Consider the following 17,579-nt stretch of genomic DNA (forward strand, 5'->3'; position numbering starts at 1 on the left):
CCTGGGTTGCAGATGCGATCCCTGGCCCTGGGCCGGGTGTGTGTGGGAGGCTGCAGATGGGTGTGCCTCACATCAATGTCTCTCTCTCTCTCTCTCTCTCTCTCTCTCTCTCTCCTGCACCCCCTCCCTCCCTTCCACGCTCTCTAAAAAAGAAAAAAAAATGCCTTAGCCAGTGTGGCTCAGTGGATAGAGCATCGGCCTGTGGACAGAAGGGTCCCGGGTTCGATTCCAGGTCAAGGGCACGTACCTCGGTTGCAGGCTCCTCCCCGACCCCGGCCCTGGTCGGGGCTCATGCAGGAGGCAACCCATCGCGATGTGTCTCTCTCCCATCGATGTTCCTCTCTGTCTCTTCCCTCTCCCTTCCACTCTCTCTAAAATCAATAGAGCCCCAGCTGGTTTGGCTCAGTGGATAGAGCGTCAGCCTGTGGAATGAAAGGTCCCAGGTTCGATTCCGGTCAAGGGCACATGCCCGGGTTGCAGGCTCGATCCCCAGTAGTGGGTGTGCAGGAGGCAGCCGATTGATGCTTCTCTCCCATCATTGATCTTTCTATCTCTTTCTCCCTTCCACTTCTTCTCTGAAATCAATAAAAATATATTTTAAAAAGCTTGAAATAAAGTTAATAAAATAAAAATCAATGGGAAAATATCCTTGGGTGAGAATGAACAGCAACAACAAAGAATCTGACAGCTGACTAAGTCTGAGCAAAGATAATGATACGCACTCGGACGAGAGCGTCGGCCTGCGGACTGACCGGTCCCGGGTTCGATTCCGGTCAAGGGCATGTACCTTGGTTGCGGGCACATCCCCAGTGGGAGGGTGTGCAGGAGGCAGCTGATGGATGTTCCTCTCTCATCGATGTGTCTAACTCTCTCTCCCTCTCCCTTCCTCTCTGTAAAAAACCAGTAAAATGTATTTAATAATAATAATAATAATAATAATGATAATAGTAATATGCACTCAGCACACACTCAGAGACGCAGCTGCAGTCGCCTGAGGAGGCTGCTGGAGGAGGGTGACGGAGGCGTGTGCTGGGAGGGGCGGTGAGCGTGTGGCCAGCAGCGAGGAGGCGAGGCCGAGTGAGCGGAGGCAGGAGCGGGCATGTGTGGGGCCAGGATGCGCCCAGATGGGCGAGGCCTGCCGCTGCCGATTCCCGGGGAGGGGCGCTGGCGGCAGAGCCAGGTGATGCCAACAGTGACTCAGGCACCTGCCCCGCCCTCCCGGCCCCCGACCCCTCCGCTCTACTCCGAAATCGTGGCTGTTCGCACGGCTTTGTTTTTCTAGGTTCATTTCAGAACTGCTTTGCCCGGTAAGTCCCAAGACTTAAAATTCTCTTGGGAATTTCCACCGTAATGGCACCGAATCTTTATAGCTACGTGGGGGAGAGTTGGTGTCGTTACAGAATTGTGTCTTTTTAAAAATATATAAAATATATATATATTTATATTGATTTCAGAGAGGAAGGGAGAGGGAGAGAGAGAGAAACATCCATGAGGAGAGAGAATCAGGGATTGGCTGCCTCCTGCACACCCTCTATTGGGGATCGAGCCCACAACCAGGGCATGTGCCCTTGGCTGGAATCAAACCCAGAACCCTTTCATTCCGCAGGCCGACGCTCTATCCACTGAGCAACACCAGCCAGGGCCAGAATTGTGTCTTTGTCAGTCCTTGTCCACCAGGGGTACAGATTTTTAAAAAATGTATATTTTTACTAGAGGCCCGATGCACGAAATTCGTGCAAGGGGCTTGGCCCTTTCCCCCGCCCCTCGCCACAGCTTTGTCCGGAAGGTCATCCGGTCTAATTAGCATATTACGCTTTTATTATTATTATTATTATTGATTACAGAGAGGAAGGGAGAGGGGGAGGGAGAGAGAGAAACATCCATGATGAGAGAGAATCAGGCATCAGCTGCCTCCTGCACTCCCTCTATTGGGGATCGTGCCCACAACCCGGGTATGTGCCCTGACCGGGAATCGAACCCAGGACCCTTCAGTCCACAGGCTGATGCTCTATCCTCTGAGCCACACTGGCCAGGGCAGGTACAGGCTTTTAAAAATATATATATATATATATTATTGATTTCTTACAGAGAGGAAGGGAGAGGGATAGAGAGTTAGAAACATCGATGAGAGAGAAACATCCATCAGCTGCCTCCTGCACACTCCCCTACTGGGGATGTGCCCGCAACCAAGGTACATGCCCTTGACCGGAATCGAACCCGGGACCCTTCATTCCGCAGGCCGACGCTCTATTACTGAGCCACACCAGTTGGGGCAGGTGCAGGCCTTTTGAGATCTATACTTCCTTCCTGGGCAGTTTATCTGTATGAGGGTAGGTTATCGCTGTCGAGTTTGAGGGATTCTTATTGTGTTTTTTTTTCCTGGAATGAGAACTTCTCTCTTTAAACGTCAGAGCCCCCGGGGGTCTCGGGCCGGCGCGTCGGTGGTCGCCAGAAAGACACGCGCGTCGCTCTGTGACCCCGCCCCCTCCCCGTGCGTCCGCAGGTTCGACACCTACAAATTCAAGAAGGAGAGCGAGCGCCTGGCCCAGTACCTGAGCGCCGTGCCCAGCGGCCGGATCCTGTCCGTGGCCGTGAATGACGAAGGGTCCCGGAACCTGGACGACTCGGCCCGGAAGGCGATGACCAAGCTGGGCAGCAAGCATTTCCTGCACCTCGGCTTCCGGTACCTGCGCCCTCACCCACCCCTCCCCCCCCGGCCAGCCACCCCCAGGGGGACCCGGGACACGCGGGCGCGCTCCCCCTCCGCACGGGGCCTCCGGGAACCTGTATGGGGTTTCTTCGGAGCGTGTTTCACGCTGAAAATGCCAGAGGCCTGTGTGTGTATGAACTCATTCAGTCGGTCAGCCGTGTGCAGAATCCTATATCATAAAAGGCTAATATGCAAATTGACCCTACTGGTGGAACGACCGGTCGCGATGACACGCACTGACCACCAGGGGGCAGACGCTCAATGCAGGAGCTCCCCCCCCCCAGGTGGTCAGTATGCTCTCACAGGGGGAGCGCCGCTCAGCCACAAACTCTCCCGCCTCCGTGGCAGCGCTGAGGATGTCCGACTGCAGCTTAGGCCGGATCCCTGTGGGGAGCGGGCCTAAGCTGTCAGTTGGACATCCCCTGAGGGCTCCCGGACTGCAAGAGGGTGCAGGCCAGGCTGAGGGACCCCCCGAGTGGACGGTACATGAAATTCGTGTACGTGGGGGGCCAGGGTCCCTCAGCCCAGATTGCAAGAGGGCGCAGGCCAGGCCGAGGGACCCCACGGGTGCATGATTGGGGCTGGGGAGAGATGCAGGAGGTTGGCCAGCCAGGGAGGGACCGTGGGAGGGCTCCAGGGCATGTCCATCCCATCTCGCTCAGTCCCGATCGGCCGGACCCCAACAGCAAACCAACCTACCCGTCAGAGCGTCTGCCCCCTGGTGGTCAGTGCACGTCACAGTGAGCAGTTGAGCGGCCTTAGCATATCATTAGCATATTACACTTTGATTGGTTGAACAGCCCACCAGTGGACTGGACACTTAGCATATTAGGCTTTTATTATATAGGATTAATTTCAGAGAGGAAAGGAGAGAGGGAGAGATAGAAACATCCATGATGAGGGAGAATCATGGAGCGGCTGCCTCCTGCGCGCCCCCTACTGGGGATCGAGCCCGCAACCCGGGCATGTGCCCTGACCGGGAATCGAACCTGGGACCCTTCGGTCTGCAGGGCAAGGCTCTACCCACTGAGCCACACTGGCCAGGGCGACTTGCAGAATATGAACGGTTCGTCTGCTGAGTGACAGCCAGACCCCGGCCGCCCTGCACGCTCCCCGAGGAGGGATGAGCCTCACACCTCTCCTTCCCCTTCGCTCCCCATTAGGAGGAGCCATCTCTGCCCCCCAAGCCAGCTGCCCACCCTGGCCAGTCCCTGCAGCCCCAGCATCTCGCGAGGCTGCCCCCAGGACCCGCGGGAGGGAGAGCCCTGCTCCGGGCCGGGTTCCCTGCTGCCCACGGCAGCCAGCGCTCTTGCCTCAGGGCCTCGGGGCGCCGGGCGGGTGGAGGCAGGTCTGCGGGCTGATGACACGCGTGACTCATGCATGTGCACGGCCAGGCATGGGAGGGACTTGTGTGCGTGTTTCCCCGCAGACACCCCTGGAGCTTCGTGACGGTGAAGGGAAACCCGGCGTCTTCCGTGGAAGACCACATCGAGTACCACAGTGAGCAGCGGGGGCGGCAGGCCCGGTCCCCTGCCCACCCACGCGTCTCCATGGCGACGATGCTCACGTCTCCATGGCGACGATGCCCAGGGCTTCCCCAGGGCACGCCGGCTGACCCGCCTCCCCTCATCGGATGGGCCCCATTCCATCAAAGGGGCAAACCCAACCCTGTTGAAGGTCCATCAGTGGGATACACCGAGTGGTCAGATGATGGTGATCTCTGAACGCATAATCATCTGGCCACTCCCTGTGTATCCTATAGAATAAAAGGCTAATATGCTAATGGTCCCCTCCATTGGGAATTTGACTAGCAGGCAGGCCGGCCAACCACCCTCCCCCTGGCCTTCCTCGGGGTCCAAGCGCAGAGAGGGATCCCCATGAGGAATGACGGGGCTCAGAGTATGGACTTGGGGGGGGGTGTCCCTCAGCCCGGCCTGCACCCTCTCCAATCTGGGACATACCTCTCCCAATCCGGGACTGCTGGATCCTAACCACTCACCTGCCTGCCTGCCTGATCGCCCCTAACCACTCTGCCTGCAGGCCTGATCACCCCCAACTGCCCCCACACACACAGGCCTGCTCGCCCCCACCTATACCCCCTGCGGGCCTGTTCGCCCCCAACTGTCCCCCTGCTGGCCTGATAACCCCCAAATGCCCCCCCGCCAGCCTGATCGCCCCCACCTGTACCCCCTGCCAGCCTGCTTGCCCCTAACCACCTCTGCCTTAGCCCTGCCACCATGGCTTTGTCCGGAAGGATTACCCATCTCCTGGTCTCCCGGTCTAATTAGCATATTACCCTTTTATTAGTATAGATTTTTGTTTATATATATATATTTTAAATATATATATTTATATTGATTTCGGAGAGGAAGGGAGAGGGAGAGAGAGAGAAGAAACATCCATGATGAGAGAGAATCATGGATCGGCTGCCTCTTGCACGCCCCCTACTGAGGATGGAGCCCACAACCCAGGCATGTGCCCCTGACCGGGAATCGAACCCGGCACCCTTCAGTCCACAGGCCGACGCTCTGGCCACTGAGCCACACCTGCCGGGCACGGAGCTCTGTTTTTCAAGAAGCGGCTCAGATCCCTGTGGGGGCTCCCTCTGCCTTAGACTCCCCGCCCCCCCGCCCCCCACCTCCCGCCACCCCCACCCCCCCCCGCCCCCGCCGGACTTGGGGTCTGCCTGCTGCTGAACGTCTGCTCTCTGACAGGTCACGGGGGCTCCGCCGCCGCCCGGGTGTTCAAACTGTTCCGGTCGGAGCACGGCGAGTACTTCAACGTGTCCGCCTCCAGCGAGTGGGTTCAAGGTGAGGCGCTGGCCGCCCGGCCGAGCCTAACGTTCGGACCAAAGGCCGGGACGGACCGAGTTTGCAGAAGCAGGATTTTTCTCTTGCGCCGATGAGACCCCGTCCCTGTGGCAGAGGCATCTGAAGTTGCAAAAGAAATTTGTCCTTTTTAAAAAAATCCTAGTAGCCCTGCGCACGAATCCGTGCGCCAGTAGCTCGCTGCCGCCCTCCTGTAGCTCCCCCCTCTCCCCCGCCCTCCCTCACAGCTTGCTGCCCTGCCCCCTCCTGTAGCTCTCTGTCGACCGCTTGTAGCTCGCTGCCCCACCCTCCTGCTGATCCATGATCCGGTCGTTATGTGGTTGGTCGTTATGTAACAACCATTTGCATATTATATCTTTATTATATAGGAGGATATTTTAAAAATATATTTTATTGATTTTTTACAGAGAGGAAGGGAGAGGGAGAGAGAGTTAGAAACATCGATGAGAGAGAAACATGGATCAGCTGCCTCCTGCACGCCTCCTACTGGGGATGTGCCCACAACCAAGGTACATGCCCTTGACCAGAATCGAACCCGGGACCCTTCAGTCCACAGGCCGATGCTCTATCCACTGAGCCAAACCGGTTAGGGCAATATAGGAGGATATTTTTATTGATCTCAGAGAGGAAGGGAGAGGGAGAGAGAGAGAAACATCAGTGATGAGAGAGAATCATAGATCGGCTGCCTCCTGCACGCCCCCCATTGGAGATGGAGATGGAGCCCGCAACCCGGGCCTGTGCCCTGACCGGGAATCGAACCATCACCTCCTGGTTCATAGGTTGATGCTCAACCACTGAGCCAGCCGGCCGGCCGAAATCTGTCTTTAATTCACCAAGCCCCATGGCCAATATCCAAGAAGGGTGGTTTTTCCTCATGGAATCGGATCCCTTTTCCTGGCCAGGCAGGCCTGCTGGGTCCTGGCCCTCGAGGAGCCCACACGTGGGGACGGGGTGCAGCCAGGCCCGATCCTTGGGTCATGGGTTCCGACACGGATTTCCTTTTCCTCCTTTTTGCAACCACGGGGACTATCGATTGCTTTTATGCAGCAAGAGGCGTTTGGAGTGAAACGCTGGCTGCCTCGGGGGCTTGGGGGCTGCGCCGAGCCTGCCTGGCCCCGCGGCCTCCCGGCGTGACCGGCTCTGCTTCCTGCCTAGACACGGAGTGGACGGAATGGTTTGACCACGCGCCAGCGTCCCACGCCAAAGGCGGGGAGAAGATCTCTGACCTCCAGGCGGCCCACCCGGGCAAGATCTGCATCCGCCCGCTGGATATCCAGGTACCACTCCACACGGTCACGGTTTCGGGGAGATGGTGGGTCTCCAAGGCGCTTGGCGTGTGCGGGGTGTGGTGCCCGTGGCCCCCGAGGCTCACAGGGGAGCCAGGGGCTGGCTTTCCCGGTTCACAGGCCCGTGATCTGTCCAGGCTCCCGGCTGTGAGTCCAGAGCCAGGCTGCCCTGGATGCGGCCTCCAGTCCCTCCCTCCTCCTTGCCTTGCACTGCATCGTGGCTGAGCGCACCCAGGCCTCCTCCTGTCACAGTGAGGCTCCTTTGGGACTGAGTGCCCAGGACCCAGGGGGGGTAGGGGAGGCGCTGAACCCAGCCCGGGGGGAGAGTGCTGGCGTGTTTCTCAGCACCTAGAAGGGTTCAGGAATCTGGAAAAGGGGCTGCGAGTAAATTAATAAAGAGACTAGGCATGAAATATAAATCTGGAAGGCATTTTGGGGAGCCAGAGGAGACGTAGCCATAGTAACCAAGTTCTCTGAATCGCTGGACCCCTCGCTTTTTATTCACACAAACTAGAGGCCCGGTGCATGAAGGTTCATGCCAGAATGGGCCTTCCTTCCCCTGGCTGCTGGCAGTGCCTTCGCTCTGGCCCGGAGCCGCCTTGCTGCCTTCCCACACTGCCCAGAGGCCTGGACCGGCTGGGGTGGTGCGGAACGCCTGCATCAAGCGTCCCGCCCTGCCCCCAGCCTCTCGGCGCCGGTGTATGCAAATCAACCCTCCATCTTGGTTGGGTTAATTTGCATACTCACTTCTGATTGGCTGGTGGGCGTCGCGAAGGTGCGGTCAGCTAGCATGTTACTCATTTATTAGGTAGGTTTCCCTAAAGCAAAGCAGATATACATATCAAAGGTAAGGTTTGGTATACAGTAGGCATTGTCAGGTTGGGGGAACGGCCCTTGGCTGTCCAGCCGTTTGGCCAGCAGCAGGTAACCACATAGAGATTTTCAGGTTTGGGGAAAAGCTTTCAGCTACTCCAGCAGGCCATAATATGTATCTTCAGCCCTGCTTTTGGTGAACATTTTGCATTTATGACCTGCTGGATTTAGCCCCCAGCAGGACAGCACACCCAGGCCTCCTCCTGCGCTCAGCTCTGCCCTCGGGGTTAACTGTCTAATGGACCCAGGGCTCTCTCACCTCCGACGTGCAGAGGAGACACCCGGCCCTCACGGCTCACCAGCTCAGCTGTGGAGCTGTGGCCCCAGCGGCTGCAGGGAAGCCCGGGACACGGGCAGGGTCCGGGCGTCTGTCCTTTCCTGCCCTGTCTGGTTCCAGAACAAGCATCAGGCCGCTTCTCTGCTCGATAGAGAATGAGAAGCCGTTGGAGAAAGACCGCCCCTGCCCCGGTCACCCCCTTTCGGCCCTGAAGCCCCTCCCCCCGGGTGACCTGACTGCAGGCCCAGGGCCTCGGAGGGGCCTCTCGCCCCCCTGGCTGGGGGAGGGGCGTGGACAAGGCCTTGCTCGGCATGTGGCAAAGCTCTTCGCTCGCATGGCTCCCATGTAGGGAGACGGATGCACCGGGTTAGGGTGCGAGCTGTGGACTCTTCTTGGGCCCAACAGCATCAGAAAGCACTGACCCCCCTGCCCTGGCTGGTGTGGCTCAGTGGCTAGAGCGTCAGCTGCGGACTGAAGGGTCCCGGGTCCGATTCCGGTCAAGGGCACATGCCTGGGTTGCAGGCTCCTCCTTGGCCCAGGCCCTGGTCGGGGTGCGTGCAGGAGGCAACCCATCAATGTGTCTCTCTCCCATCGATGTTTCTGTCTTTCCCTCTCTCTAAAAGTCAATGGAAAAATATCCCCGGGTGAGGAAGGAAGGAAGGAAGGAAGGAAGGAAGGAAGGAAGGAAGGAAGGAAAAAACTGACCCCCCCACCCCCATCCACCAAAGCTCATCCTCCCCAGGCCTAAGTTTCATTTTCTCTTGCAACTCTGCACGTCCCAGCTCTCACTCTGCAGCAGCCACGGTCTTATTCCTCCAGCTCTTGACCAGCCTCCACGCCCCAAGCACATCCCGGAACCCTAGCAACCATGTCAGACTCATGGCCGGCGGGCCACATGCCTCGTGTGATATGCGTGCGAGGGATGCTCACGCATCCTCCACCTGCCTCCTGGCGTCTGCTCAGCTGGCGGGGGCTCCAGACCCCCGCCTCTCCCTTTTGGGGGGCAGTCCCTCTCCTCGGCAACTGTCCCCACCGTGGACTCAGGCCCTCCCCCTAGTGTGAAAACACAGCTAATCCCCGGCCAGAAATTTAAACAAAGCTTGACTGACAGCAGCTGGGAGATGGTGAAGGATGCGGGTGAGAAACACGCACGCGTGTTTCCTGCGTGGGCGGATTTGGCCCTTGCAACGCCCCTGAGACCAAGTGCCCCCTAACACGTGCCATCAGCACATGTGATGGTGGGAATATTGCCAGATACCTTATCCTTAGTTATTATGAACTAGAGGCCCGGTGCACGAAATTCGTGCGGGGGTGGGGGTGGGTCCCTCAGCCCGGCCTGCACCCTCTTCAATATGGGACCCCTCGGGGGATGTCCGTCTGCCGGTTTAGGCCCGATCCCTGTGTGGGATCGGGCCTAAACCGGCAGTTGGACATCCCTCTCACAGTCCGGGACCGCTGGCTCCTGACTGCTCGCCCGCCTGCCTGCCTGATTGCCCCTAACTTCTCTCCCCTGCCTGCCTGATTGCCCCTAACTGCTCTCCCCTGCCTGCCTGATTGCCCCTAACTTCTCTCCCCTGCCAGCCTGATCGCCCCTAACTGTTCTCCCCTGCCAGCCTGATTGCCCCTAACTGTTCTCCCCTGCCAGCCTGATTGCCCCTAACTTCTCTCCCCTGCCTGCCTGATTGCCCCTAACTTCTCTCCCTTGCCAGCCTGATCGCCCCTAACTGCTCTCCCCTGCCAGCCGGATCGCCCCTAACTGTTCTCCCCTGCCGGCCTGATTGCCCCTAACCGCCTCTGCCTCGGTCCCCGCCACCGTGGCTTTGTCCAGAAGGATGTCTGGAAGGATGTTCGGAAGACATCTGGTCTAATTAGCATATTACCCTTTTATTAGTCTAGATTACAATAAGTGGCGTCCACCTAGAGTGAACGGAGGCTGGTTCCACTGAGCTGTGAGAGAGCTTGCTTACTTGTTCTGTAACCCAAAACCCAGGTCTTTCTTCAGGGTAGAAAAAGGAAGGAAAAAGAAAAAAAAGCAGCCATTCCCGTGAAATTGTTGTGGATTGCATAGCTTGAAAAACATCCAGCTCTATCTGCTTTCCTTCTTTCTTTTTAATAGATTTTTATTGATTTCAGAGGGAGAGGGGGAGAGAGAGAGAAACATCAATGATGAGAGAGACCCGGCCGGCGTGGCTCCGTGGTTGAGCGGCAACCTGTGAACCAGGAGGTCACGGTTCGATTCCCGGTCAGGGCACATGCCCGGGTTGCAGGCTCGATCCCCAGTGTGGGGCGTGCAGGAGGTAGCCGATCCATGACTGTCTCTCATCATTGATGATTTTCTCTCTCTCCCTCTCCCTTCCTCTCTGACATCAATAAAAATATTTTTTTTTTAAAAAAGTGAGTGAGAATCACTGATCGGCTGCCTCCTGCACGCCCCCTACTGGGGATGGAGCCCGCAACCCGGGCATGTGCCCTGACCGGGAATCAAACCACTGAGCCACACCAGCCGGGCAGCTCTGTCTACCCTCAGTGGGCAGTGAAGTTGTGGATATTACGGGGCCGGCTACGGAAGAGCAGGCTGGCCCCGGGGAGCCGGAGGTGCCGGGCGTGGCGGTCAGGCGGCCTCGACCTTCTCACCCGCTCCGATCTGTGTGCAGGAAAAGGCTGCATTCGGTTATGGCCGAGCTCATGTCCCCGGGGCTCCCCTTCGCGGCCAGAGGCAGCGGCCGTCCGCGGGGCCCGAGACGCGATTTCCTGAAAAGCAGCCCCGTTGAAGGGCGACGGCCCTTTGCCTCCCGTGGCTCCAGCCCTGGGGCCTCCGTGCCTGTGCCAAGGAGGGCAGCAGCGCTGGCCTGGCTGTGCCCGCCCGCCCCCAGGACAGCCCGGCTCCCCGCACCCCGCCCAGATGAGCCCCAGCGGGCGGGGCAGCCCTCCGCGGGGCTCGCTAGCGGCCCAGTCCTCTCCCCGCCCGCCTGCCCGCCTGCCTGCCCCCGGCCAGGGAGACCCCGCTCCGTGCCACGCCCAGGGCTGGGTGCTGGGGTCCGGGAGACGGGGGGAGGAGGCAGCATTGAGGAGGGCGCCAGGCCGAGGCCCGAGGGCCACAGTGGTGGTCAGCCACAGGCTCTGCAGTTGGACGGGCTGGATCCCAATGATGCTCAGGCCCCGGGCAGTGTGGCTCAGTGGATAGAGCGTCGGCCTGCGGACTGAAGGGTCCCGGGTTCGATTCCCGGTCAAGGGCGCAGGCCCGGGTTGTGGGCTCGACCCCCAGTGTGGGGCGTGCAGGAGGCAGCCGATCCCTGATTCTCTCTCATCACGGACGTTTCTCTCTCCCTCTCTCCCTTCCTCTCTGAACTGAATAAAAATCTTCGGGCCCCAGCCAGTGTGGCTCAGTGGATAGAGCCTCGGCCTGCGGACTGCAGGGTCCCAGGTTCGATTCCCGGTCAGGGCACATGCCCAGGTTGTAGCCTCGATCCCCAGTGAGGGGCATGCAGGAGGCAGCCGATCCATGACTCTCTCTCCTCGTGGAAGTTTCTCTCTCTCTCTCTCCCCCACTCCCTTCCTCTCTGAACTGAATAAAAATCTTTGGGCCCCAGCCAGTGTTGCAGGGTGGATAGAGCCTCGGCCTGCGGCCTGAAGGGTCCCGGGTTCGATTCCGGGTCAAGGGCACAGGCCCGGGCTCGATACTCAGCGTGGGGCGTGCAGGAGGCAGCGGAACCACGATTCCCTCTCATCATGGATGTTTCTCTCTCTCTCCCTCTCCCTTCCTGTCTGACATCAATAAAAGTATTTTTAAAACAACAACAAAAAGCGAATGTTGCTCTGCCACGTGCTGGCTGGGTGGCCCTGGGCGAGCCCTCGGATCCCGGAGTCTCTGCCTCCTCCTCGGTGCGGCCAGCAGGGAGGACCGTCCGCCCTGAGGTGGAAGGAGATGACAGACGGGAACACTTATCTCCGTGGCTACGAGGCGGGGCTCTCACGCTTCGCCGCCCACTGGAATCCCGGGCACGTTCCCCAGGTCCGGTGCCCTGGCCACACCCGGACCCCGTCAGATCCCCGACTCCAGGAGGGAGGGGCCTGGGCGTAGGTTTATTTTATTATCATTTTTTAAATACGTTTGGATGGATGTCAGAGAGGAAGGGAGAGGGAGAGGGAGAGAGAAACATCCACGATGAGAGAGAATCATGGATCAGCTGCCTCCTGCACGCCCCACACTGGGGATCGAGCCCACAACCCGGGCCTGTGCCTTTGACCGGGAATCGAACCCAGGACCCTTCAGTCCGCAGGCCGAGGCTCTATCCACTGAGCCACACTGGCTGGGGCCCAAGGATTTTTATTCAGTTCAGAGAGGAAGGGAGAGGGGGAGAGAGAGAGAGAGAAACATCCACGATGAGAGTGAATCATGGATCGGCTGCCTCCTGCACGCCTCCCCTACTGGGGATCGAGCCTGCAACCCGGGCCTGTGCCCTTGACTGGGAATCGAACCCGGGACCCTTCAGTCCGCGGGCTGATGCTCTATCCACTGAGCCACACCGGCTGGCTGGGGCCTGGGCGCCGTTTCCAAAGGAGTCCCCACGTGGTGTTGAGCGTGGTCTCCTCCTGCAGCCACGGCTCATGGTGTGGGATGGGGGGGCGGGGGGTGAAGAGGGGGCGGTCCAGCTGCATCCAGCCAGCCGGCTCCCAGTGTGCACCTGCTCTTGCAGCGTCTCCTGAGATGCTAAGGCTTAGCATGTCCCCGGCGAGGCCCAGTGACCCCGGCCTGGACCCCGACCCCGTGGGCCCCGGGGCAGGGCGTGGGTCCCCCCCCCCTGCGCCCTCACCCCGGAACCGGGGCAGCCGCCGGAATGTGACAGCCAGCCCCGGGGCCGGCCACATGCTTATTTCGGGGACGATTTTAGACTCGCGAGCGTGTGTTTATGGCCTGACTCATCGCCTTTCTTCTGGACAAAAAAAAAAAAAGGGGGGGGAAATCATGGCTGTGCTCTGCCTCCGTTCCCCCGCCCCTCCCAGGCCAGGACGGCGGACGGAGCCAACCTCACCGTCGAGGTCGTCTACAAGCGCGGCCAGGATTACAGGTTCGCCTGCTACGCCGGGGGCCACGCCTGCCCGCCCCACCGCGTGCGGTTCCTGTGCGGGAAGCCGGGTAAGCTGGCCTGGCGGGGACGGAGGCGGCTGCGCTGGGTCTCCTGGGCTGGTGGCCGGGCCTTGGGCCTGGACGGCTGGGCCCCCCTCACCCCCTGACCGTGACCCAGGAGGAGGGGAGGGTGCAGACTGAAGGGTCTGAAAGGGTCTGGGAGCCGGTGGGAGGCAGCAGCCCCCGCCCTGCCCACTCGTCTGTCAGAGAGGGAAGGGTGCCATGGACAGGGGGACCTCCCGGCAGCCCCCCACAACCCACCCCCCTGCCCGGACACGCGGCCCCTGGCCCCTTTGGGTGCTGTTATTATTAGTAGTATTATCTTTAACCAACAAAGTCTTCTTTTTGTAAAATATATTTTTATTGATTGCAGACAGGAAGGGAGAGGGAGAGAGAGAAACATCCATGATGAGAGAGAATCCTGGATCGGCCGCCTCCTGCACGCCCCACACTGGGGATCGAGCCCGCCACCCGGGCATGTGCCCTTGACCGGGAATCGAACCTGGGACCCTTCAGTCCGCAGGCTGGCGCTCTATCCACTGAGCCACACCGGCCAGGGCTGGGTGCTGTTTGTTATTTTATTTTTGTAAATACATTTTTATTGCTGTCAGAGAGGAAAGGAGAGGGAGAGAGAGAGAGAGAGAGTGAGAGAGAGAGAAACATCCATGATGAGAGAGAATCATGGATCAGCTGCCTCCTGCACGCCCCCCACTGGGGATGGAGCCCGCAACCCAGGTACATGCCCTTGACCGGGAATCGAACCCGGCGGGACCCTTCCGTCCGCAGGCCGACGCTCTACCCACTGAGCCACACCGGCCGGGGCCGGCTGCTGCTATTTTAAACCCGGCCCCGGAGGTGCTCATTACCAGGGGCTGGAAGTGGCCGGTTGGTTCGGGAGGCGCCGGGCCGTCTCCAGAAGGGAGGTCTGCGGGGGGGCGGGGTGTGGGGGTAGGTGGGGGGGGGGGACGCTCCCGGCTCCTGTCAATCATGGCCCGGAGGAACTGTATTTGTGTTCCTTCTCGAGCGAAGTGGGTGTGGTGAGGTGGCCCCACTCGGTGGAAAATTCCTCGGCCGGAGCCGATGAATGGCTCTTTGCGGGTGGGGTGTCTGTTGACTCCCCGAAACCTGCGCCACGCCGGGAAAGGCGCGAGCCTGGCCATCAGGGGTTTGGACAGGCAACCCTGGCATTGGCTGAGGGAGGGCCGGGCCGGGCGGAGGCAGACCGTGCAAAGGGCGCCGAGGGCCAAGGCCCGCCGCTCACTCTCTCCCCGCCTCCCTCCCTCCCTCCCATCACAGTGAGGCCCAAACTCACCGTCATCATCGACACCCACGTCAACAGCACGCTCCTGACGCTGGAGGCCGACGTGCGGTCGTGGCAGCCCGGGGACACCGTGGTGGTGGCCAGCACCGACTACTCCATGTACCAGGCCGAGGAGTTCCGGGTACTGCCCTGCAGGGCCTGTGCCCCCAACCAGGTCAGAGTGGCAGGTAGGACGCGCCCCCGCCCCGCCCCAGGCCGGCGGGACCTGGGGGTGGGGGGAGGCCTGTATCCGTCAGCGAGCGCCGCGTAACAAAAGGGCCCGTTCTTACTCGTCCACCTGCAGGCTGTCTGGGGTTCAGGCCGGCCCCCTGTGGCTGTCCGTCTCCCTGGACGCTGTGGGGGAGGCTGGAGGTCTCCAAGAGGGGTGCACAGAGACGCGGGAGGACGCTGGGGGCCTGGGCGCAGGACTCGCAGTCCCTGCCCGCGTCCCATTGGCCGGAGCATTATCACGTGGCCGCCACGCCTGGGGTGGGGAACCCTGCTTCTCTCACGGGGGAGTGGACGTTTGTTAGGTAATCGTGCCATCTGCCAGGGATTTTTTTTTTTTTTTTTATTGATTTTTTTTTACAGAGAGGAAGGGAGAGGGATAGAGAGTCAGAAACATCGATGAGAGAAAAACATCCATCAGCTGCCTCCTGCACACCCCCCACCTGGGGATGTGCCCGCAACCCAGGTACATGCCCTTGACCGGAATCGAACCCGGGACCCTTGAGTCCGCAGGCAGACGCTCTATCCACTGAGCCACACTGGTCAGGGCACATTTTTATTTCAATATGTATTTGTATTGATTTCAGAGAGGAAAAGAGAGGGAGAGATAGAAACATCCGTGATGAGAGAGAATCATTGATCGGCTGCCTCCTGCACGCCTCCCCCACTGGGGATCGAGCCTGCAACCCAGGCATGTGCCCTTGACCGGAATCGAACCCGGGACCCTTCAGTCCGCAGGCTGACGCTCTATCCACTGAGCCACACCAGCCAGGGATGTTACAATCTCTTCTTTCCCTCGATTGTGGGTTTCCTTCTCCTACATCTCGACGCGGACGCCCCGTCGTTTTCGGTGGGGGAGGTCACGGAATCGCAGAGGGTTCGCGGTGAAAGGGGACCTCAGCCGTCACCGGGGTAGTGGTGCGCAGTGGCCAGAGGGATGGGTCCCTTCGGGCGGCCTGGTTGCAAGCGACAGAGTCCAACTCGACGGTGTTCATCCAAACGGAATTCAGAGGCCGAACGGGCCGGGCCGAGAAAGGACAGGGCACAGGGCGGCGGCAGGGGCCTGGGGGGGCCGGGGACCGGCGGGCAGCTTCCCGGGGGCGTCCCTGTCTGCAGGCTCCACGCTTCGTCCCCGGGACAGAGCTCAGAGGTCACGGTCAGCGCGAGCACCGGCTGGGCCGGCGGCCGTGCGCGCTCCCTCCGCCCGGAGGGGACAGGCCCTGCCCGGACAGCCCCACTGAGACGGCTTCACACGGAGAGAGGGTCACGTCCTGGGGAAAATGGGGAGCATTGCCGGGAGCAGGAAAAATACCAGCTGCAGCCCTGGCCGGTGTGGCTCAGTGGATAGAGCGTCGGCCTGCGGACTGAAGGGTCCCAGGTTCGATTCTGGTCAAGGGCATGTACCTGGGTTGCAGGCACGATCCCCAGTGGGGGGCGTGCAGGAGGCAGCCGATCCATGATTCTCTCTCATCATGGATGTTTCTCTCTCTCTCTCCCTCTTCCTTCCTCTCTGACATTAACAAAGAAATATATTTATAAAAAGAAAGAAATACCAGCTACACCAGACAAGTAGTAGGATTGGGGGCAGGAGACGGCTGTGGAGTGAGAAAACATAGCCACTCGATTCAAAATACACGATTCTGGAAATAAAACCACAGAAAGTAAAATTCAACGCAATCTTTTTTTTAAAAAATGCGTTTTTATTGATTTCAGAGAGGAAGGGAGAGGGAGAAGGAGAGAGAGAACATCCATGATGAGAGAGAATCATGCATCGACTGCCTCCTGCACACCTCCTACTGGGGATGGAGCCCGCAACCCAGGCATGTGCCCTGACCTGGAATCGAACCCGGGTCCCTTCAGTCCGTAGGCCGACGCTCTATCCACTGAGCCACATCGACCAGGGCGCCAGCTGCTTCCCGAGGCCTCTTGGGCCCGTTGGAGAGACAGCTGGGCTGCTCTGGGCCCGAGTGCGGGAGGAGGGGAGGAGGGGAGGACGCTGGCTCCCTTGGGACCCTCCGGCCGCCCTGGGTTTAGCCAGGCCGGTGACTGTGTCTGCAGCAGCCCACCCCCAGCTGACCCCGCCCCGAAGGGCTAGACTCAGAGGGGACGGTCCACGGGGCCCTGCTCACCAGCGCCTCCTGGTGGACAGTGTCAGGAATTCTAGGGGTCTGTGTGTGTGAGTGTGCCTGTGCATGTGTGTGTGTGTGTGCATGTACGTGTGTGTGCATGAGAGTGTGTGTGCATATATGTGTGTGCATGTGAGCACATGTATGTGTGTGAGTGAATGTGTGTGCATGTGTGTGAGTGTGTGCATGTGTGTGCGTGCATGTGTGTGAGTGTGTGCATGTGAGTGTGTGTGCATGTGTATCAGTGTGTGCATGCATGAGTGCACATGTGTGAATGTGTGTATGTGAGTGTGTGCATGTGCATGTGTGTGTGTGAGTGTGTCCATGTGTGAGTGAGTGCATTGAGTGCATGTGCGTGTGTGCACACATATACGTGCATGTGTGTATGTGCACATGTGTGTGAGTGTGTGTGAGTGAATGCATGTGTGTGCATGTGAGTGTGAGTGAGTTCATGTGCATGTGAGTGAGTGTATGCATGTGTGCACATGTGTGTGTGTGTGTGTGTGTGTCCTGGGGACTCACATGCCTTCTCTTCAGCCCCAGCCCCTCTCTCTGGCTCTCCGTCTCCCCCCGAAAGAGGGGGGACTTCACCTGCTCCCTTCATTTGGGCAGCTGCCCCCCCTCTCCCAGGGTTCAGCTTCCCAGGCTGCTGCAGAGCGGGACACGCACGCCTTCCTGGGCCGCCCCTCCCCGCCCCCTTCCAGTAAACAGGCGTCTTTACGGGTTTTCTGATGGGAAACAGATGGGGGTAACAGAGCCATGAACACGTGTGAATCATCCGAAAAGAAAACAGTTCCTGGTCTCGCCAACCGCAGGCTAATTC

General features: G+C 59.5%; 1 protein-coding gene across 1 annotated transcript in view; it reads left to right on the forward strand.

Annotated features, from left to right (window-relative positions):
* CEMIP (cell migration inducing hyaluronidase 1) overlaps nt 1-17,579 on the forward strand; it is a 141,666-nt gene that overhangs the window by 80,843 nt on the left and 43,244 nt on the right. Inside the window, exons 7-12 of the mRNA XM_054713239.1 lie at nt 2,504-2,683; nt 4,140-4,210; nt 5,425-5,520; nt 6,694-6,815; nt 12,979-13,111; nt 14,399-14,590. Coding sequence (XP_054569214.1) covers nt 2,504-2,683; nt 4,140-4,210; nt 5,425-5,520; nt 6,694-6,815; nt 12,979-13,111; nt 14,399-14,590 — 794 coding nt within the window. The remainder of the gene's footprint in view (nt 1-2,503; nt 2,684-4,139; nt 4,211-5,424; nt 5,521-6,693; nt 6,816-12,978; nt 13,112-14,398; nt 14,591-17,579) is intronic.

This window comes from Eptesicus fuscus, chromosome 25, assembly GCF_027574615.1.
Source record: "Eptesicus fuscus isolate TK198812 chromosome 25, DD_ASM_mEF_20220401, whole genome shotgun sequence".
NCBI classification, from domain to species: domain Eukaryota; kingdom Metazoa; phylum Chordata; class Mammalia; order Chiroptera; family Vespertilionidae; genus Eptesicus; species Eptesicus fuscus.